Source organism: Lampetra planeri, chromosome 20, assembly GCF_965212315.1.
Source record: "Lampetra planeri chromosome 20, kcLamPlan1.2.h2, whole genome shotgun sequence".
NCBI classification, from domain to species: Eukaryota; Metazoa; Chordata; class Hyperoartia; order Petromyzontiformes; family Petromyzontidae; genus Lampetra; species Lampetra planeri.
The window spans coordinates 4,702,062-4,725,318 of NC_136126.1; the positions used below are offsets into that span (position 1 = coordinate 4,702,062).

General features: G+C 44.2%; 1 protein-coding gene across 2 annotated transcripts in view; it reads left to right on the forward strand.

Moving 5' to 3' along the window:
- Nucleotides 1-821: 821 nt before the first annotated feature.
- The window catches only part of LOC144724310 (transmembrane protein 268-like), a 28,496-nt gene continuing 6,060 nt past the window's right edge, over nucleotides 822-23,257 (forward strand). The window contains exons 1-8 of one of the 2 annotated variants that reach the window (XM_078603323.1): nucleotides 822-1,012; nucleotides 7,712-7,891; nucleotides 10,889-11,169; nucleotides 15,588-15,697; nucleotides 16,723-16,830; nucleotides 19,794-19,946; nucleotides 20,969-21,079; nucleotides 21,514-21,600. In XM_078603323.1, coding sequence (XP_078459449.1) covers nucleotides 11,046-11,169; nucleotides 15,588-15,697; nucleotides 16,723-16,830; nucleotides 19,794-19,946; nucleotides 20,969-21,079; nucleotides 21,514-21,600 — 693 coding nt within the window. In that variant the 5' untranslated portion in view covers nucleotides 822-1,012; nucleotides 7,712-7,891; nucleotides 10,889-11,045. Of the gene's footprint in view, nucleotides 1,013-7,130; nucleotides 7,892-10,888; nucleotides 11,170-15,587; nucleotides 15,698-16,722; nucleotides 16,831-19,793; nucleotides 19,947-20,968; nucleotides 21,080-21,513; nucleotides 21,601-23,257 lie in introns of those variants that run through there. The other variant, XM_078603324.1, reaches the window with a different exon arrangement.

Here is a 23,257-nt window from a genome sequence, read left to right on the forward strand (position 1 = left end):
GATGTGATTGATACTATGTGTGGTTGGTTCCCAGTGATCTTGATTAATGATTTATATGCACGTGATAAGGGACTTCTGTGTCTGTAGTTCAAGTCAGTTTTATAATAATAATTCACACTTATTAGGTGCCTTATTACCCTCTTTGAACAGAATGTATATACGTTTAATTAGAGGCTCTGCAACTGTAGGTGAAGTCACTTTTATTACCCTCAAATAAGTAAATAAATGGCCGAGGCCTCATCCCATCATGAAGGTGTTTGATTTTTGTGCAATTTCTAAATAGAATTCTGCAATTCACAAATGGTAAGCCATTAGGGGGAGACAGCTGACAACATACACGTTGCAGAGATAGAATGTTAAGAATTGGCGGTGGAATGTTAGTTCTAGCCAAAAAAAAAGAATGAAGTATTGCCCAGGAATTAAGGCAAGGTTTCAGATGAAGGCTAGAAATGTCCAGATATCACACTGGCTTATGTAAACACTGACCTTTCATTCTATGGGAAAATGGAAAGCTCATGAACCTTAGCGGTACAACTGTGGACAACAACAACTACAACACAGAAGTTGGGACCAGTTGTTGGAACAAACATCAGCGGACTGGAGAAACAAACGGCCATTTTAATCTACGACATAACAGACGAGTACTGTGTGTGACATTTACTTCTGATTGCCACCAAACGAATCGTTCAAGTTTTATTCCTAGAAAACGGGGAGAGCCAATCGTATGCGATTGTTGCCGAGGCAATTGTTGTGTTGGGGTGCCAATCCTTAGCCTCTGGGGGTTGCGTTGTTTTGCTAGAGGCGTGTTCCAAATGTGTTCAAGACGCCAGTTTACCACAACTTTCCGACTCGCGTCAAAATGGGGAAGTAGTAGGAGGTTTTTCTCCTTCGAAACTAAGCAGAGAGGGGTGTTTTTGTTGCTGCCTGCTTGCCTACTTGCTCCCCTACAAACTATAAGGCTGTAAGGTGGACACTCAAGCGCGGCCACACCAACCAACCAAACCGCAGACAGGTGGGGATCAATTCTTGATTCATGGATCCGTTCGTTGGAGCCTCGTGTGTGGCTGATGACCAAGTTATGATGTCGTAGAGTAAAGCTCTGCCGCCTACCGTATTGTAACTACCCCGTCGTCTGCGGCGGACTTACAAGGAGTGATTTTTGACGGTTAGAATACCGAAGTTTATATTGGCAATTGAGCAGCAACAAAGTCTGCAATGCCCGGTTGCTAATTTAAATTTCACGCGCGAGAAGTTTAGACGTACACGCTGTGTCACTTATTGCAGCCTCAACAACTCCTCCGCGTTCGTCAAATAACACCAAGTTAGAACACAACACACGCGCACAGGAGTAGGACATGCACTGTACAGTATATAATTAATAATTAATGTCGTGGTGGTGGTTGTGGTGATGCTGCTGCTGCCACTGCGTAATTGGCAGTGGTGCACTCACGCGATGAACAACACAAACTTGTTCACGTGTGGCCTTCATCATGGGAAAACATAATGGCCGACGTTTCGGGAAATTACCCTTTTCCAGAGCACTTTTTTTTTGCCCAAAACGTCGCACGTTATATTTTGTTTATTTCAGGGCCCACAGTGTTACAGACGGAAGTGTTGAGTTTGAGGTTTTTTTTGTTGAATACCATACAATGCATATACAGTAGTAGGGTTGCTCAGTGATTAGCTCATTGGGTTTTGACCTTCTGGGTCTCATCAAGAGGGTCGGGCTTTGTTTATCAAATGCTGCTGTGTTGCCAGATGATGTTGGCAATAACGCTCTTATCTAAACAATGGGCCACTCTGTTCCACAACACGAGCAAGATGGTATACAATACGGACTCATTGTGCATGCTTGTGGAACTATAGTATGGGCAAAGCGTGGACAGTGCAGCTTTGTTGTTGTTGTGCCTCACCAGATCGTTCCACGACAACAACAACAACAATAGTTTAACACGTACGCTTTCGCAAATTGCCCGATGATGCTGGATGCAATTACCAGCGAAACGTCGTAACCACAACATTTACAAATTGTAAATGTTGTGGTTTCACGCTTCATTACACCGGTGGGCTAAAGCAGTGCACTATTTGTCTTTTGTCAACGTGACACTTTTTTGCTGATTGGCCGTGTCGGGTGGTGGAGGGTTACGACACATTTATAAGTAACGCGATCTCACCCAAAAACGTTGATTATGAACAACAACAATAATTTATAAAGCTCCCCTTAAACACTCGTTCTCAGGGCGCTATGCATGGAAGTGAGAAGGACGTTTGAAAATAACTAAAAAGTGAGCGGATACATTTTCAGTCGAGATTCGAAGATTTGCGAGAGTCCAGAGTTTATCCGCCGCAATTTCAAAGACGCCGTCACCCTCGGAGTGCGAAGCCTTAAGAGACCGTGGTGACAGCGGGCAATGCACACTCTGAAGATCGTAATGATACTTGATGGAATATATGATGGCTGAAGGTCACGAATGTAGGCGCAGAGAGTTTTGTTTGCAGGCGAAAAGGTCTTCCCACCGTTAACCTTGGCAAACCAGGGACAATTCCCTTGACAAATCTTTAGCTAAATGTGCGTTGCCATGAAGCAATCAGGGGGCCTTGGCGTTTCCCAAGGAAATTGTACTCGGCCTTCGGTATAATTTGGCCTTCAACATCGATTTCCTAAATTAATTACATTACCTGAAGCATGGAAACAAATACACCCAATTATTATTTTTTTAAATGCCTCCACGTAAATAATGTTTGCCAGTGTGATTTTGATAACTGAGGTTCGTGGCCACGACATTTATTCTATTTTTAAAATGTAAATGAGGCGTCGTCATATATGTCCTGAGTCATTCGGGTATTTACTGCCACCCATCGCTCCGTGAGCGCAATTGCACGTGAATGACCCCGTTCTCTTCCCACTCTTGCGTATGATGCGGCAACGGCGATATGGGCAGCAGCGAGATGCCAATGTCGAGATCTGCGAGCAGCGACGAGAGGGCTTCAGGCGAGAGTTCGTGTCGTGTTGCCACTCCTCTGCCGAAGAAGCGCAAACCACAGTGGTTTACCTATGATCCATAGTTTTGGGGTGAATCGCCACAATCAGGCTGCTGTGGCTTGTCTTTAATTTTCCATTCATGAAGGAGATGCGTGCGTGTTCTGTCTTCGAGGAGGAATGTCACGGAAGATAGGTGCGATGTTTGGGTCTCAAATGACGTGTTTATTCTGGATGTCCTCGTTGTTACTTTAGAACTGCTTTATGTGTTTAGTTTGTTGTCCTTCCCCCGCACCTCCGATTAGCACGGTTGGCTATGTACGGTGCGAAAGAAGTTCAACATACAGACTTTCCTCCACATTTAGAAACATGCGATTGAGTATGTGGCTGCTATACATTTCCACATGATAACCCAGTTCGTTGAGCTATTATTTGTGGCCATGTCGCTTCTGAAAAACGGCTATAGCTCAGTGGGCCTGACCTGGTAAAATAAAAATGTGTTTAGTTTACTTCCTCTCTGTTCGCCAGCGTTCTGGGTGAGATTCTCGGATGGTGACTTCAATTGGCGGCGAGGTACATTGTCTTCAGATCTTGGTTGATGGGTAGGTTGTCGTTGGAAATCAAACGCATAAACCCCCTTTCCTGTCAGTATAAATACTCCAAAACTCTAGCCATTGCACCTATCACTTTCCAAAGCCCTGTGGATCCTGTAGTGTTGCTTTAACATTGCTTTGTGTCAGAAAGGCAACAGGATCAGTCATAAGTAACCCATGCACCAATTAACCCCATCACACTTGTCACGCAACTTCACCCATCCTCTTTTGCGCTTGACAAAACCGTTTCAGAGTAAGACCGCCACGTTTGCTTGCACCATCGCAGATGTGGCTTTTACTTCCACAATTCCCTTCCTCCCCAAAGCACACAGAAGAAGGCGACGTGGGTGGTAAGGGTGTGAAAAGCCTAGACGCTTTTATTGCCAAGTGCTTACGAGCCAGGCAGTGGTGGACTCAAACTATACAAAAAAAACTAGATTTATTTTACCAGGTAAGGCTCACTGTGCGAAATAGCTCTTGTTCAGAAGCGACCTGGCCACAAATGATGGGTAAAAAATTTAAATTAATAAAAAAAACACGACGTTTCGGAGGCAACACAAGCTTCCGTCTTCAGGTGGAACCGTCACAGCACGATTGTTGTATCAAGTAAGAAGAACGTCGTGATTTTTATTTTTTATTTTACTTTTATTAATTTTATTTTTTTACCTACGTGACTTTACCGGAAAAAACCTAAGAATATAAATCCTTGCAGTCACGAAAGCTTCAAATCTAGAACACAAATGATGGCTCAACGATGTCGCTTATGTGGAAATTCAGAGCAACCAAATAATCGAAACGCACGTTGATTCTAAATGTGGAGGAAATAACCGGAGGACCCAGGGAAAAATCCACGCAACCACAGGGAGAACATGCAAACTCCTAATATACAAGCGTCAGGGTCGGGATCGAACCCACGACCTCCTGCATATCAGGCGAGGGAGTTAACATCTCATCACTGCGGCACCCACAGAAGGGGTAATCCGATGTATTGCACAGTCTGCAGCCGAAGTGCGCTACAGTCTGGCTTAACAAAGGCTGCTTACAGACCTTGAAAGTGGAAGGAGGCAAAAAAACCACATGTGTAGCATCAACACATTTTTGTTGTGGTTGCACCAGGGGAAGGCTGTAATCGGCTTTGGGGATTCCCAGCGAGAATTGTCGACGATGCCCCAAGCTTTTTTTTACTGTTTACTGAAACATAATTTGCTGCCAATTTGAAACAAAAAGGTCCTTAATAGTTTAATCTGATCATGCGTGTTACATGTTGGCACGTCGCAGCCATAGAGGACGCTACGTGCAGGTGCGGGTTTGACCGAGTCCAAGACCAAAGACCACCACTTGTGTTGGGCGCTTTGCCCCCTTGAATGGGTCAAATTAATATTTCACGAGGCATATAAAACTGGTGAGAGACAAGCTCAGATAATTGCACAGTGGCACACTTAATAACCGCGCGAATGAAATCTAATGCACCAGTGAAACTGCGATATTCGTAAGCACTCCACGTGCACGTGTGTCAACCGGTGAGATTATTTGACCATATTTTACCACTCTGATCAGTGCGAGGTTGGTGAAGGCGGACAGCATAGACGCACATTGCATGACAGTGAAGTTTACACTCTGCCACGATGTAAATAACCTATTGGGCGCGCCCGTGCTAACAGCAGGTCTTCTTCGGTGCGCGGCAATTACTTTCCCCAAGTTCTTTGTCGTCGTAATTATACCAGGTTGGGTCAAGCGCTCCGCAAACACTGAGGGCATTGTTTGAGACACGTGGACATATGCAGGCGTCGTGTACGCGCGCGTGTGTGGCTTGCCACGCGCACTGTACACCGATATCCTAGGGGAGCCACGGTGCAGGGTTTCTGCTGCAAAAGGGCATGCGTGCCGTTTAGGTCAACGAGTTTTTTTTTAGGGTTTTTTTCATGCTTTTCATCAATCTTGTTTGACTACTGTAAAGCCCTCGTGGTCGCTTTGCGCACCGACCATTTGGTGTGGATGAGGGGGGACCCCCGCTGGGGCCTGCCTGAGTCCCTGTCACACCAAGACGCGTTGATTTCTGCATTCTATCTGGGTTTCTTTGCGGGAGGAATTTCAAACACGTTTGACCCCCCCCCTCCTCCTCTCTCCACCCACCATCTTCTTGCACCTATCTCCATCTCATCACTGTCACAAAACCAACAAAGAAAGCATCCACCGCATGTGTTATGATTTCAAATTTGTCACGGGTTTTTTTTTTACGGCTTGATGCGGCGTGTGGGGGGTGCCTTGGTGTGCTATGCTGAGCCATGTGGCACATTTTCAAAGATTTATGAGAATATAATTTTTACAGTATAATTGGGTGGAACGGTGGCACAGTTTTTAGCGCGCTCGAGCATACTATGCTCGGGTACCTGGTCACGTGAATGTGATCCCAACGACAGATAAAAAAGAACAGTTGTGAGTGAACAGGTCGGTCCTCTCCCTCTATCAGCCCACGCTGACCCTGCACGGTTACGGTCAAAAACTCCCACGATGGAGATGGCTTGGCGAGCCCTCCGCCCATCCTACTAGTGGATTGACAATTGACAAAAAATGTATCATAAGCTAGTTTATCACAGATATAGTCCATGGGCTAGAGCAGACATCGGTACCGCCTAATGTAGCAAAACGTTAGTTGTCCCCATGTCTTTACATATATTATTTGATAACCCCCTCATTTCAAATGGTTATCACACACTTCACCGTTATTGGCCACATAAATGAATCGGTACCAGTAAAGATTATGCCACCTCGGATGGTACTGATAAGTGACAGTTTGTCTGAGTTAATGGACAAATAGCAATCTACCCATATAGTTTACTATATTTCTTGGTTATCAAAACAATTCCTGCCTTTCTTTTTAAGATCCTGCACTTTTTATCGCGTGAGACTTATTGTGGCTAATAGGACCATGGCCACTGGTGTCAATGTAAGGCCTTTATCTAACAGTTGATTGAGAATGACTGATTATGATGTTACACAAATACACATACCAACATTATTCATATTCTTAGGTTTTTTCGGTAAAGTCACGTAGGTAAAAAATTAAAATTAATAAAAGTAAAATAAAATAAAAATTTCGACGTTTCGGAGGCAACACAAGCCTCCGTCTTCAGGTGGAACCATCACAGCACGATAGCTGTATCAAGTAACGGTTCCACCTGAAGACGGAGGCTTGTGTTGCCTCCGAAACGTCGTGATTTTTATTTTATTTTTATTTTATTTTACTTTTATCAATTTTAAAACATTTTACCTAAGTGACTTTACCGAAAAAAACTAAGAATATGAATCCTTGCAGTCACGAAAGCTTCAAATCTAGAAACATACCAACACGGCAGGAATTGTTTGTACACTGCACATGTAATTGTACAGCCATTTTGTGAATCTACTGCTAGATGAGGGTCTTCCCCCGTGTCCGTGGAGGTCACGGGAGTCATTGACCTTAACTCATCATGGCCAGGGGTCGGCAACCCGTGGCTCCAGAGCCGCAATGTGGCTCTTGAAGGGCTGCTGCTTCGTGAAGTTGTTTGTTTAGGACCACCGTCACACGGAATTGTGACTCTTAAATTATTGAGTTGTTTATCGAATTCGAACAAAAATGTTGACTCTTCCTGTTGTTTTGATTGCCCATCCCTGCCCATGGTGGTCAGTGCGGGTTAGTGAAGGCAGGGAGCATAGATGCGGAGGCACAGAGGTACCGCACATCAATGGATTATACTGCTATGCCCTCTGCTGCCCAACATATAGGCTCCCAGCCCTATTGCAACCTCTTTGTGCATGGTAGTCACCCATTGCTAATCTGTCCCTGTAAGCGGTATCGCTTATTTTGTCTGCATTTTTGTGAAACGCGTTTGAAACGGCAAGGCCAGTTAGATAAAAAAAAACATTCTTTAAGGGAGTTATCCTCATGCCACCGGCTAAATGATCGTACAGCACTAACAATAACAATATACCGTGGCTGCAATCTGCGATCTAAGAACCCAAGGGAGAGCGTTGGCCCAAAAGCAAAGGGAGGGAGCGAGTGCGAGTGCTGGTGCTGTGTAAGGGCAAAGAGGAAGCCTGTTTCCTCCTCCTCCCCACCCCCCTCTCTTTTACTGCTTGACCCTGTTTCTCAACAAAGGAAATCTGTGACACAACAAGGCGCGTGTCACGTGTGATTGTCACGTGGGGGCTCTCTCTCTCTCAACGCGAGACCGCCAGGATGCCTGAGCTCTTTGGTCAGTGAGAGAGGGGCCGTGTCTGCCAGCACCGCGGGTGGATGCTCGTGACAGCCCACAGAGAGAACGCATTCTCCCCCACGGTAAGTCATTTATATAGAAGAAGATAGCACGCAACGCCACCACGGTTCTTATTGTACGTGTTGTGTGTTGTGTTTGTGGTCTCTTCACGTGAGGCTTCGGGTTCTCTGTGTCGTTCGTGCCTTTTTTATTTAAAGGGCACTGGTGTCAAAGCACAAAGTATTCATAGTCGGAGAGAATTTTTAAAAAAAAGTTTTACAGTCTAGAGCACATGCTTCGCTCAAGCACTAATGTGATTTAATGGCATACATCCAAACAGAGCGGTATGCAGTGTTAACTTGCCGAGCGCGTGCGGCGAGTTTGATATGAAGAAATTGTGTTTCGGAGTTGTTAAGGGATGCGGTGTTTAAGACCGTGGAAAAATCTATTTTTTTCCCCTCTGTGCCATGTGCTTCCACACTGGGATGGAGGACGTGTTGGTGACAGTACCGCCTATTTTTGACGCATTACCGTGAGATTTCTTCAAAGCCAGCGGTGGGAAAGTAATTGAATGCAGCATTCTGCCTCCATCTGTGGAAAGTAACACCATCATGTAAATAGAAATGCCGTGTAATGTCCTCGTTGATTTAACAGTTAATCTAGGCAGTAGGGGTTCACATGATTTCGTACCATTTCAGACTGACATTGTGTTGTTTTGTTAAACCTATAGTGTCAATTAAATCTTGGAATCACTGCAGTCTGATTAATGCAGTTTTTGTACTGAATTGAATAAAATATCTTTTTCAAAAACTCATGCTAGCATAAAGCTGAATTAAAAATCGTAAACTTTTAATATGATCACTGTTACGTTATTTAGCGTCTTGGATATTTTATATGTTCTTCCTTTATAACAATAAATAAGCATCATCATAACGTGCAATATTTTCATCAAGCCTGGAGCAAGGCCTTCCCATGGCATGTCAGTCACGGGGGTTTGTTTAACCATACTTCACCATGTGGGCCAGTGCAGATTTTATGAAGGCATGTCCCCAGGTCTATTTCAGATGTTACTCACCACCGATGCTAACCATGGCCAGGAATCAAACTTAGGTCGCTGGGTAAAGAGTGCAGTGCACTGTCGACCGCTGCACCGCTCCGACATATCGTCTTTGAAATGCAGTGGAAACCTGAGGGCAGTGAAGCATTCGGCAGGTGCGAGAGATCTGATCGCGTGCGCGCACGTGTGTGTGCGTGTCACTGCTGCAACGCCAGATGTAGCTTGAGACAGCCCTCCATGGCATTGTGTGCATTCACGCACAAATACCCGTCGTTTACTCCATCTCATATACTGTGCAGTGTAATTTATTTTGTAATGTGGGTGCCTTGTATACTACAATGTTAGCACGGGAAACAAATTACGAGTTGCAGCCGCGTATGCAATCGTCAGCTCGTCCGGTGCCTTTGTTAAGTGTCCTGCGGATGAAAGAAAGAAATAAACTAACAGCCATGCTAGTGAATGACATACTCATGTTTCTTAGAACATTATTTCGCCAGACTCCAGTTAAGTGTACACTCCTCCCAAGTGGTGTAATTCTTAGCATTGTGGCGCAGGAGTGGGTGGTGTTGTGGTGGTCAGTGCGCTGAATTTGATCCCTGGCCATGGCCAACATCAGCGGTGAGTGATATCTGAACCGGTTCTGGGCATCCCTCACTGCACTCACCCGCATTGACCAGCGAGGAATATGTTGGTCAAATAAACCCTCACAACCGACACGTGTGTCAGGGGGGAGACATTCGTCCAGCAATGAATTGAAAAGGGTTGGAAATAGGAATAGGTGTGGGGTTTACAATGATTTTGGGATAAAATTCCACAAATTTAACAGTACATTAAATGCATTTGGAATCATTTATGTGAGTGCCATAACTTACTTTCATTCCCACAGTTATTATGTCCAATGTGCTTATTGAAAACAATTATGTTATTCCAATTTTGAGATCACTCTTGCTCGTTTCATGTATTTTTTCTCAAATGCAGCCACCACGGTGTCGTAATGACAATAATAATGCCGATTGTTTACCCACGAAAGGCCCACTGGCACTTGAGACTCCTTTTTAGGAGGGTCCTGCAATGGGGTGTTTGACCACGCTTATGAATAAGTGTTTGGCAATATGAAAGGAAACCCAGAGAACCAAGAGAAAACTCACAACATACGAGGAGGTAACAGTTTAACACGTAGCAGGCTTTCGCGACCAATATTATTCATAATCAACGTTTTTGGATTTGGATCGCGTTATTTATAAATGTGTCGTAACCCTCCACCACCCGACACGGCCAATCAGTAAAAAAGTGTCACGTTGACAAAAGACAAATACTGTAGTTCACTGCTTTAGCCCACCGGTGTGTTGAAGCGTGAAACCACAACATTTACAATTTGAGTACGACGTTTCGCTGGTAATTGCATCCAGCATCATCGGGCAATTCGCCAGAATTATGAGGTAACACTCAGCATTGCCATCTCCTCGCCACCTGGCAAGCCCTGGTGGTCACCCATCCAACTATTAACCAGACTCAAACCTGCTTTGTGTCCGAGAACTGACGAGATCAGACATATTAAGGGTGATTTGGTCGTAGGTAAAATACAATTTTTAATTAATTAAAAAAATAAGGAAATTTCAAGAGCTTGCATAAAATGCATGGTGTTTTCATCTCTCGTGTATATTAAAGTACTTGAAAAAAAATTCTGTTGGATTTGAAAAAGCTCAAGAATAAACGAATGGATCAGAAGCTCAAAAGCAAATCCATGATATCCCAATCTGTTCAGCAAAGTGCATCGATTTGGGCAGGGCATGTCTCTTGGAGTAAATGCTAACAGCAAAGGGGGGGGGGGAAACTCTAGAGATGGAACATCAGCCAATGGGGAGCACATTCCTCATGAGTACGAGAGTGGGTACGAAACAAACGGAAGCCAGTTATACCACACCTGGTGGCTGGACAACACCACCAGCAATGGGGGAACCAATGTAATTGAGAGATAATGGCCAGTGTCACTGATGCGAATATTCATTTACTGTGAGTGCAGCAAGCGTGCCCTTCTTCCTCTTCTTCAAATGAAGACACGTCTGCGCGTGACGACGACCACGCCGAGGCGAGTTCGCGGTTCGCGTTCCGCGAGCGGCTGAGCGAGGTCTGCGAGGCGTTGCGAGCCCGGCGCGGGGTTTCGAACCGGTTCAATCGAGATGGCCTCCGACTGCGAGGCCGCCGAACACGACAGGCAAGCGGAGGTCTCCTCGCCCGTCCCATCCGACTCCTGCAGCTACACGAAGCTCTCGGACAGGGCGGACGTCTTGCCCCTGCGCGACGGTAAAAACACGCCACTGGCATTGAGGGCACAGCGCCGACGAACTCTGGGTGGGAGTTGACGCGTAGATGCTTGGTCAATGCAGTTGCGGCAACCCGATCGTTACGCTTTTATGTTTTTATTGTGGTAAGCAACACAAGCCCCCGTATAACGCGTCGATGTTTCTGGGAAGGGGTGATAGAAAAACAAGAATGCTTGGTGCTCACCCTGATGGGTTCTTCTGTTGAGTTGAGGGGGGGGGAATCATTACGTTTTTAAAGTACTCTTTGGTTCTTTCGGTAAAGTCACGTAGTTAGAAATGAAATAAAAAGTACTTTATTACACTTAATGTCTCTCACCGGTATGGTTAACTAATGTCAAATAAGCCCCCCTCCATGATCCACTGGGCGTAGGGAGCCCTGACACATTTAAGGGACTGCATAGAGCAGCGTTGAACAAGCAGAGCTGTAAAGCATGATCTTCAGCTATGAAGTCGGTGCATCTTTCAGCCTGTACTCTGCACTAAAACATCAGCCTTTCACATGTTTTTTTGTACTGTAAGTGGTGGGGAGGGGGATAGTGAAGCTCTCTGAATATTAAAATCAACAATCAAAACTTGCAGAGCCTTCTCGATGGCACTGCTGCGTGAGTTGGTGTTTTTATGGAGCTATTGCCCCGGACGGACGGACGCTCACCTGACACGCTCAGTGCAAAGTCTCATTAATCATCAAACCAGGAGGCCCTGGTTTGTGTGTTACGTATGGCAGGGTGGAGAACTTATGTCCCGTGGGCCAGATACGTAGCCTGGCTTCATTGCATATGGCCCACGGACACACGAGGCCTACGGGTTCGAGACGGCCCACAAATGATATTTACTGGAGACTCCCAAGCATCTTGGCCGCACTCATCGAGTACTAGAGTGGAATATCTTCAACCTGGCAACAACACTGCGCTTGTTGTATTAGCCACGCTACGATACTTCGTTCGCTGAGGGGGCCTCTTTATACTCGGCCGTCAATGACACGCGCGTTGTCATTCGACAATGCTAAGATGGTGTGTCGGTGTGTGTGTGGGGAGCGGTAGTGTAGTGGTTAGCGCACTGCAACCCGAGTTCGATTCACGAACACGGCCAACACCAGCGACGATTATCTGAATCGGTTCTCGGCCTCCCCTAGGTCGATCCACCCTCAAATGAGTAGCTGGTGTGGTTTGTAAACGTCACCACTGGGGAGACAAAGGCGGCCGGGCGTGGTGTTGGCCACACACCCCCTCGTGTGCTGTGCCGGCCTTCATAGGAGCTCGCTAACATCACTTGCACCAACAGTCTGTTAAGGTTAAACGGGGGATCTGCGTCTTTGCTTTGTCATTGTGTGTCAGTGTGTGGCCTGCCAAATAAATGTAAGAAGACGGCTTCCAACCACTGCTTTCGCGCAACGCCAAGTGGCACGCTTTTAAATCATGTGCTCTGGGTGGATTATTCTCTGTATCGGAATGTTTGTTCTGTAGATTATTTCAACATTCTCACATACCGTCAGATGTAATCACAGCTTTTTAAGTTCCCTTGTTGGGTGTGAGAAGCACTCATACATTTTCCTTAAGAGCAGCAAACAAGCTGCATGAGGTCCGATGACTTTGAGTCAATGCAATCTCCATGCGTACAGTCGTGATGGAGCACATGAGAACACGGTGTAGGCGCATCGCGGTTAACAGATGTGACTGTTTAGCCGGCGAACCGTGAACAATGTAAATCATTCTTTAAAAAATGCAATGATTGTACCAAGGTTCACTTAATGTATGGCAATGGCTTTTAAAATCCCGCTCACCTGCACGCGCACTCGGTAAACGTCAGTCGCTTCTCATCGCAACAGTCGTGTACACTTAATTCTTTCAGACAATATTTAATCAAGCATAACTCGTACATGTACAGCTGACGTTTTAATTTCTCACTCGGTATTTTCCAGAGCGCCGCTATGGGCTCCATGAGACGTATACAGAGGTGATTTTAGGTTGCGAACGTGTGTGTGTGTGTACTTACTAAAGGCAATACTCCACAAAACCCAGAAGGCTGCGACTGCTGTGGCCAAAAGCAGACCATACGGCACCTCTGGACATCTGTGAAAAATAGCTTCATAGCTCGTCAGATTCCTCCAGTATAAATACAGGTATTCTGATTGGTCAGCCGACTGCTCGAGGAAGACCTCTGCACTGCGCAGGGTATTACAGCAGGCAACTTGCAAGCGCTGAAGTGTGCTCGCCACTGGGAAGGACATTTGACTTTTTGGTGGACAGACACGCAAAAGAAAAAGACTAATTGCAGTTGAATTTGAGGACAAGAATGTCAAATTTAAGTACCGACCCTTTAAGCACGTGTTGCCACACCTGCCACCGCACACTCCACTGCGGCGGTATCGTGAGCATAAAATAAGGAGAGATTTGATGTGGCGTTGCCGAAATAATTCCCACAGCAGCGTTCTGGACCCTTCCAGCGGGAATTAAGCAACTGGGCGGGCATGGGTCTCGTACTGGTAGGAACGAAGTGAACCAGCCTACAATAGATTATATCGTCCGTCCGTCCGATGTCCGATTAGGTGTAGCAACATCGCCCCCTACTGCAAACACTTGGCAGGACCCTACAAAAACCTTTAGACTCAGTGAGGCTTTCCTGGCTAAACAAGTGTAACATTCCCTTATAATTCCCTGAGATAGTTTTTAATTAAAACATTTAAATTCAAAATTAACTCACAGCGGCCTAAAGCCTACAGCTAGGCCTAAAGCCTAGAACTAGGCCTCAAACTCTCCCTTCGTATCGTACCCCCGCCATTTCATTTTATTATAGCCATTCATTTGTTCGTTCCTACCAGCCCACCCCACAGGGACGTGTTTTATTTTTTATTCTTGAGCTACTACGCGATGGCTTTTGAGACACTTTAAGGAATTTATAACCAACCCCAAGACGTTATCGTGGTCTGAACGACCAGTGCAACTCGATAGCTTAGAGCAAAGGTGGCAAATGTGCTTGCACAAAAGGGTCAGCTGACATTTCAAAGCTCTCCAGCATTACGTTCACAGGCTAAAAATGTTGAAGGACGTTGTTTGTGTGTTTTAGACGCATTGGGCATCATTCCCATCTCGACAAGTTGATCAGTTTAATCAGAAATGTTTAAATATATACTGTATGTGCACAATGTACTGGACATCTGTGAAAAAGAGCTTCATACTCATCGGATTCCTCCAGTGTAAAACAATATTTTAATATTCTGGTAGACACAGTATATATTTAAAAAAATACTGTGGCAATCATTGGAGCGTCTGCCAAGTTTTTACATAACAATCTGACAAACACTTCGCAATGACGAAAATGGGAATGATACCCATAATCAGTCTCATATTCTGACAAGGGCATTGGTTTGGCCCCAAAAGACAGGGGCGTGATGGAATAAGCGGTTGCTGATTTGTTGCTGTTCCCTTGTCATGTTCCCAGCCTATCCTGCAGTATGCGATGCTCACGTCGCTATTGCACATCCACGACATAATGTCAGGATACACCGTCACTGCTGCGGAAGGAATGCATATCGTGATTATATGCTGAGGCTTGGGAAGGCATTTAATGCAGCAATGTATAGTATGCAGAGGGGGGGGGGGCTGTTAGTGGATTGTTGTAGCAAAAGTTAATCACCACTAAAGAACAGTTGGTACAGCAACAGCAGCTAAGACGATCCATATTATTTGTTGAAATAATATTCACAGAATCATTGTTAAACCGCTTTTGAATGAAGCCCCACCCCTCCATACCCAAAGATTGTGTGACCATACTTCACCACACTCGTTCGCACCTAGGACTCGTTCAGATGTCACTTGCCATTGGTGTTAACCGTGGCCAGGAATTTTAGTCGAGCATCCTGGTTCATAGCACAGTGCACGAACCGCTGTGATCATCATAATAATAATGCTCTGTAATTATTTTCTAGATATATTTGTTGCCGTACAATGTACAATAATGTAAGGAGTTTTCAAATACATTGGTTTTGTGAGTTATAAACTCTTCATAGGCTCACCTTAAAGACCATTCAGATATTTACTGCATCACGTGCTTTCAGATGCGCTTCTGCGGCCGTCTGGAACGCTCTTCCCTTCCGATATTAGGAAACCACTGGAGCTGTGCACTTTTAAATCATCTGGATTGAAAACTCATTTCTTTAGAACTGCTTTTTGTGTTTAGTTTGTTGCCCTTCCCCCGCACCTCCAGTTAGCGTGGTTGGCTACGTAAGATGCGAAAAAAGTTCTACATTCATACATACTCCATCCATGATAATGTTTCAAAACGCCGTTGTAATAATCCTTTGACAACGAAAATTTCACTGAGTTTTAAGACTCATGAGTCTTTGGCTTCACGTTTGCTCGAGGGGGGCTTTACCACTGCATCTCTGCGGCCTACTCGCAGGCTTGTACAACGGCAAGGTGGTGCTGATGGCGAGCGCGGCGCTCCTGTGCTGGTCGGCAGAGTTTGACCTCGCCTCGTGCCAGCAGGAGCTGTGTTCGCGTGGAGTCCAGGTGAGAACTCAGCAGCATGTGTCGCTTCCACGCACCACGCCACGCGCTTGTATTGTTGTGCGTGCATCCGGTAGATCGCCCAAAAAAACGTACCAAAGGTTTAAGTGTCGTGAGATCAGTTTAAGGTACATATACAGCTAATTATGCGTTCAACCACACCTCCGATTAGCACGGTTGGCTACGTACGGTGCGAATGAAGTTCAGCATACAACCAGAACTATGACCAAATCACTCGGATTGTGCTCGATCTCGGAATCTTAGCAGGGTTGAGCATGTACTCGATAGTGTTTGAATGTGCGACTACATGTATAACATTTCGATTTAAATCTTTTGTGACTGCAGGGATTCATCTTCTTGGTTCTTTTGGTAAAGTCACGTAGAAGGGAAGTAATCAAATAATAAAAATAAAACATAATAAAATAATATAATAAAATAATATCATAATATAGTAGTATTTTTTATTATTTTATTATGTTTATTTTATTATGTTTTATTTTTATTATTTTATTACTTCCCTTCTACGTGACTTTACCGAAAGAACCAAGAAGATACATGTATAACAGTTGTTATCGGCTGTGGAGCTGTGTCTTGTAGGTGTCACAAAGGACAGTGGAGTAAATTCCGTCGTGGTGCAGTACTTCTATGCTCCCATATCGTCTTTGTCCTCTTTCTTTACCAGCCACCACTTGCAAAGCGTGAAGTATGGTCAAATAACCCCCATGACCCACACGTCGTGAGGAAGCCTTCATCCAGCAGTGGATTTTACAACTAGCCATGAATGTACATATGTTCAACCAAACAATCTGCGTTATAATAAAAAAAACTTTTTTTCTCATTCTGTGAATTAGTCTTGTCAGTTATAGCACTTTCTTGAATAATTTTCACTATACAAAGGAAAGTTCGCTTGGCTACAAAAAACCAGGGATCCGTGGTATTCATTATGAACTATATATGACTAATGACTCTTGCTCAGTAAGCATTTTTAAAATGTTTCATTTGTGTGTACATTGCTCCTCTGCATTTAGGTCCCAAATGAGGAGTTTATCCAGGCAATGTCTGGTGTCCTTCAAGATTCCGAGATAATACGATATGCCTTCCTCGTGTCCAAGGCATTCGGAATTGCTATGGCCATGGTACGTTCCACACAACTGATGTAATCGTTTATTGATGATCATTGCCGGCATTAGCCATGATCTATCCCCAGCTGGATAAAGGGCTTCCCTAGTTGTGGCCATCCCTCATGGTCTCATTGCCCCATCTCCATTTTGTCAGCTGCTCAGGCATGTTTCCTACCTTGGCTGTTAAACTGTTGTCAGTCACAGCCATCGGCTAATATCCCTTCAAGCGATGTGCCCTGCCCAGCCCATTTTTCTTCACAGTCAGTCTATATTATATTGCCCTAATCGGAATGTTGGTCATTGTGAAGCCATCTCACTATTGTCGCTGGCCACTACCTACTGTTGTGCGCACACTAAGCCCCCCCCCCCCCCACCATCTTCCACAACGCCCACCGCTCCCCACTCGCACTCTCTCGCTCAATTTGCTTTAGTCCAGAGCTGGCAAATCTCACGGGGAAAAATAAGAAGCACTACCTTGAAAAACAAGCCCAAGCCTGAGTCCAGAGGAAGGTGCGGGGTCTAAAGAGAAAGAGGGCGGGAGCTAAGAAGTGCTGTGCACTTCTAAACAGGAAGGGGGCATGGTCTAAACAGGAAGGGGTGGGGTCACAAAGAGGAAGGGGTCGGGCCTGAAGAGGAAGGGGCCTAAACAGGGAGCCCAAATAAGCAACCTCCAATTAAATGACACAAAAAAGCTGCAAACCCACGCCTATCCAAAAATTACAGCAACTTTATAAACTAAAATAAAATAAAAAATTCTGCATACAGAGAAGTGCTTCATCCATGAACTTCCCTGTTGAATTAAGGAAATAAAAGCATGGTATTAAATTATTGCAGCAGGCAGCAAACATGCAATCCCACAGATATGGTCCTAGGATTTTAATTTGTTCTCTAATCCTCGTGTTTCTCTTTCAGTCTCTTAGTGTAATTCCAAGAATGCATTTTTTACGACGTCATCGGTTATTCTGAAATGGCTAATATTTGTTTTCTATACATGCTTTTATTTCTCTCATGGTCTTTATGAACAACTCGTACACGTTTTATCCGACTTTTTCAATAGATGACCGATTGAGGCATCATTCCACGATTGCGATATTTAATTTCTGTGTAAACATTTAACGAACTCCGGTAAGTTCGTTCCAGCAGCTGTTCTCGCTGATTTGATGATGTCCACAGTTATTCCATCTGGTTCAGAAGCTTTTCTCCTTTTTAAATCCTTTATATTAAGTTCACTTGCTTGCTTGCGCGCTTACGACCGTGCAAATCTTTCGGTCGTTTTTTAACCCACTTCCCGTGATCCAATCGAGCTGACATTTTACACACAGACTCGTTGTGCGTGACAATTTATTTTCGTGAAAATATTTTTCCAAAATTTGACACTTTTTAGGTAAATTTTTTTTATATTTAATTACCAATTGCTTAATGGTGGCAGGCAATCATCTGACCCATAGGTGGCAGCCATCTCAAGCCAATGTGGGCTGGGTTGTGGCCCATTGAACACGCATATAAAGGATTTGTAGTGAAAAACTTTTTTTTACGGGTTAAATTTTTCACACTGTGTAACGTTAATTATTGTGGCATAATTAAATCTCAGTGGAGAAAAAAAAAATCTTTACCCGTAATGTAGTCTCCAGCAGCTGTTGGTAACGAGGCCAGAAATTATAAACACCGAACACAGTGCCCATTCAGAGCCTGCCAGTGGTTTCCAGACATCGTAATACTATTCCATGGCAGTACATACTGGAATAATGTGCTTCCTTGTTTGGAAGATGATTCATTTTTTTATATTGAATTCATATGTTTCTAAATTGATCCGTAATAAGTTGGGCAACAGACACCCACGCCATTTCTGTGGATTTCAAAACGCGAAGGTCATGGAACGCGCTTCATAAGAGTGCACACTTTGACGCTTGTTCAGATATGCTGTTGACCACTGGGGTTGTAACGACACGTCGATTCATCAATGAATAATATCGGTTCTTAAGTTTAACTGCAATTACTTACGTAAGAATTGACGATTTTACGTTCGCATAGATTCTTTTGGATAGTTCGATTTTATTTATGATATATATAGTATATTCGATTTTATTTATTTCATGCGGGAAGGGTCCAATAAGCTGTTAGGCTCTTTTAATGTACCATATGTACTGTCCTGTGACGGTACATATGTCACCGCCCCCATTTTGTAAATGGTTTATGTGAGCCCTGTAGCTCGTAAGGACTGCAAGACGTACTACAGTGTTAGAAATAAATGTGATTCTTCAATCGAAAAACAACAACTCTACTAGAAAGTGACACAACTAATTTAATTTGTGTTGGAATAAACTGGACATGGAGGTGGAGCAGCGTAGTGCTTTGCGCATTCTGCTATGCACCCAGTGACCCGAGTTCGATTCCTGGCCATAGCTAAAGTGGCATGCGATATCTGAATTGGTCTGGTCTGGAGAAGCCTTCATCCTATAGTGGATTAACAAAGGGCTGTAAATTGTGACTTTACCGAAAATCCTTGCAGTCACAAAAGCTTCAAATCTAGAACTGTAAATTATTTCGATTTAAAGCTTTCGTGACTGCAGGGATTCATCTTCTTGGTTCTTTCGGTAAAGTCACATAGAAGGGAAGTAATAAAATAATAAAAATAAAACATAATAAAATAATTCTCACGACGTTTCGGCCACAACGCAAGCAGCCGTCCTCAGGTGAAGACCAGGTCTGTCGGGGAGACAGCGTCTGAATGACGCGTCTGAATGACGCTGTCTCCCCGACAGACCTGGTCTTCACCTGAGGACGGCTGCTTGTGTTGTGGCCGAAACGTCGTGAGAATTATTTTATTATGTTTTATTTTTATTATTTTATTACTTCCCTTCTACGTAACTTTACCGAAAGAACCAAGAAGATGTAAATTATTGTTATTATCATTTTTTTTAAATCTAGACTTTGGTTTCTTGTGGTTGTAACTGATCTTGTTCCCAAATGTGGCTCAGGTGCTGTTCTGTGCATTCTGGGGAGACTTCTTCTCCTCTTTCTGGCACTTCCTGCCTCAGCTCAGCTGGGTGTTCGCGCTGCTCATCAGCCTCCTGATAGCGGTGGTTATAATCGGAGCCGTCGTGTGGGTTTTCGATAGGCGGGGCAGAGAGGTAAGCAACATGCAACCCATTGCACAACACGTGAACAAACTGTTTAGAAGCTAAATCACCGTAATTTGCCGGGTTCATTTTTACGTTTATGAGAGTAAAAGAAAGTCGTGCCGAAGATTCCGAGCCTAATATGGAAGGAAACGCCGCAGATTCATGATGTTGCAAATACTTGCACATGTCAGGAATAATACTCAATATGTATCTGTTCTACATATATGCCACCTACATTGCAAATATTTTGTTTTATCTGCTGAGGCAGTCGAAGCATTTACTAGTGATGCAAATGTATTTGAGCATAATCTCATCGTGGTGACAAACAACCACAAAACATTGGAGTGGAATCTATCTCGGTGAAAAGAACCAGCGATGGACAAGGAAAAAGTGGAATTACCACTGCAAAGGGATATCGATGAAAGAAACAGTCGTGCCCCAACGGCCCCAAAAAGCTGAGGGACTAGAAGATACATTGCCTAATCGCTATTGTGTTTACCAAACTCAGTGCTTGGCTATCTGGCACCAAACGCTGTACAAGATAAGCCGTTGTGTGCTCTAACTAAAGACCCAGCACTGTATTTTGTAAATATCCAAGCAAAGGGTTACGGATTCGCGATGTCCACAGTCGGCAAGAGGAAATTCTGATGCGGTGGGAAAAAAACGACATCAAGTCTCGAGAACGCTGTCACAAGGACGTAGCAACAATTAATGACGCTGTGTAACGTTCATCTCGGCATCGCCACCCAGCTTTCATGCTGCTCGGGCAACAATCGCGCTCTCTGTCTCGGTTAAAAAAATGGACAGAGCTTTGACCGCGAGCGCTGTTATCCAGTTATGTCCTTGTGACCATAATCATAATAATAATCATAATAATCCCGCGCGGAGACTTTTCCTCACGTGCAATCGTGCGAATTTTACGTCGGCACAAGGCCTCTTGTGAATCGCGGTGGATGTGAAGGATTTCATTTAAATATCGACCTATTTATTTAATTAACTGTGCGTTCATGCTCGTACCTCCGCTGTTTCAGATGAACATCAACACAGACATGCGTTTGGCTGCGCTCAACGAGAGGCTCATGAAGTACAACTTGGTGGTCGGCCTCACCGACTCCGTGTACATGTGCCGCAGCAAGCTTGACGTATCCTTTGTGGAAATGAATGCTTAGACGGTTACAAAATTAATTAAAGACGTATTTTTCAGAAAGCCTAATGACAACTTAAATGAAGCGGGGGAGAGAAACCCAGGAGATTCGAGTATATTTTATGTTTTCACAGTTTATTTCTCACCTTTGGTTGTGTGTATTGTCTATATTATATTGTTTTTGAACATTGTGTTCACTTCGTTCCCGAGAAATGATCTCAAATGCCCAATTTGCTCTGGCATCCCAACATGTACTGCATGGGAGGCGTGGTGTAAATATTGCACGATCATAATGATGATAAAATCTAATTTTTACGAAGAATGAAAATTACTCGTTGCACGCATGCATGTATCTAATCAAATTGTATATGCTGCACCTCGGTTAAATAACCATGTCCTGTCTTCATATTTTTCTTTGACTTCAGCCATCAGCTCAATTTTGTGTACTTTGACACCGCCGACTGTTTGGGAACGCTTGCCGAACGTTTCCAGCCGACAAGAAATGCACAACGGCGAGAAGTGGGTGACTAGAAAAGGCGTGTTGAGCACGAGAGCAGGTGGTCGTTTGTACATGTTCCTTTTTAGAGACAGTGGATTGAAACGTGATCCAAAAACATACTCACCTTATTCATCGTTGACATTGTCAAAAGGTAATATTTCAAAGAATAGCCCTTCAGAGTATATAGAAGGGAAGAGAGACTGATTAATGGGAAAAGAATGATTTATGCTCAGAATGGCTGACTTACACTCAATTCTTATTCTATTTTCACATTGTATTTCCCTTGTTTTTTTTATTGTATTTATTCCTCAGTTGTGTAATTTCATAAGACACTACAAGTGTGAGAATTCATCAACCCCGGCGATTTTATCCATATCCACGATTCAGGGTGACAATTCAATTCTACATTATTTTATCAACTTAATGCAGATGCCACTGGTGGCTGCACGGGTCACATGACCCTATTACACATATGAATTGAGAAACATCAATTCACACGCCGTCGATTTGAATCACGTATCATTTATCTCAATTGATATTAATGGACGCATTGTTGTACTTCAGCAGGCCATAAATTAACAACCAATCTTCCCCACTTTCTCCTCCCTGATCTATGAGTCCAGCAGTACAACTGTTAACCAGCAGCACACTAAATAATATTGTGCATTATAATGCAGGGCACTAGGCTTGATATCACCATCAGGCCAGGATAGTGGTCTAATTCAGGAGGCATTGAGCTGGAGTAGTAGTGCAGTGATTAGCGCATTGCGCTGCAGACCCACCATCCTGAGTTCAATTCCTGGCCACGGCGAACATCATTGGCAGGTGATGTCTGAACCGGTCATGGTACCCCACCTCTTCACCAACCCGCACTAACCAGCTTGGCCAAGTATGGCGAAGCAACCACCATGATTAACGTGCCATGTGGAGGCCTTCATTCAGCAGTGTATTGACAAGGAACTGCAAATGGTCGAGGCATTGCCTCAATAGTTTGGAACTGCCTTCTCCTGCCCAGCCAATCTATCAACTCACCGCCCTGTTCAAATCCAGGTTCAATGCATTCCTCTTTTACTCGGCTGCCTCTTCCTGTCTGTGAAATATCACATGAATAACCTAATTATACTTGACTTCCTCTCTCTAGAGCCTCATTTACTACAGTTCTGTACAAGACAATTCTGATGGAGAAATACCATTGTCAATGAAAAACAATTGTACTGTACGGTTTCCACATTAGCTAAAGGTCACGCTGCTCCAGAGGAAACAAAAACGAACCATATTGTTTTGCAATTGGCTTCATTGATAAAAACCACGTATAATTCAAACCGGGTCGTATAATCGTTAACAGCCAGTCACTGGGTTTAGATTATCTTAATTACCACTCTTGACTGTTTGGCTGGTGGGATTTATGCTGGCTGTCCTTTGCTAAAATACTGAATGTTCTGAGACCAGTCATCGTGGTGTAAGTTCAGGGGGTCGGCAACCTACGGCTCCGGAGCCGCGTGCGGCTGTTAACCAACTGCTTCGTGACGTTCACATGCATTGCAGCTCTTGAAATATTTTGTTGGGGGTTTTCCGAATTCGAAAAAAAGACTCAATTGTTAATTTGGTTTGCCGACCCCTGGTTTAGTGTTTTTAGGCCAATGCTCTTGGGCCGGTATTTTAATTTCAGTAATCTGA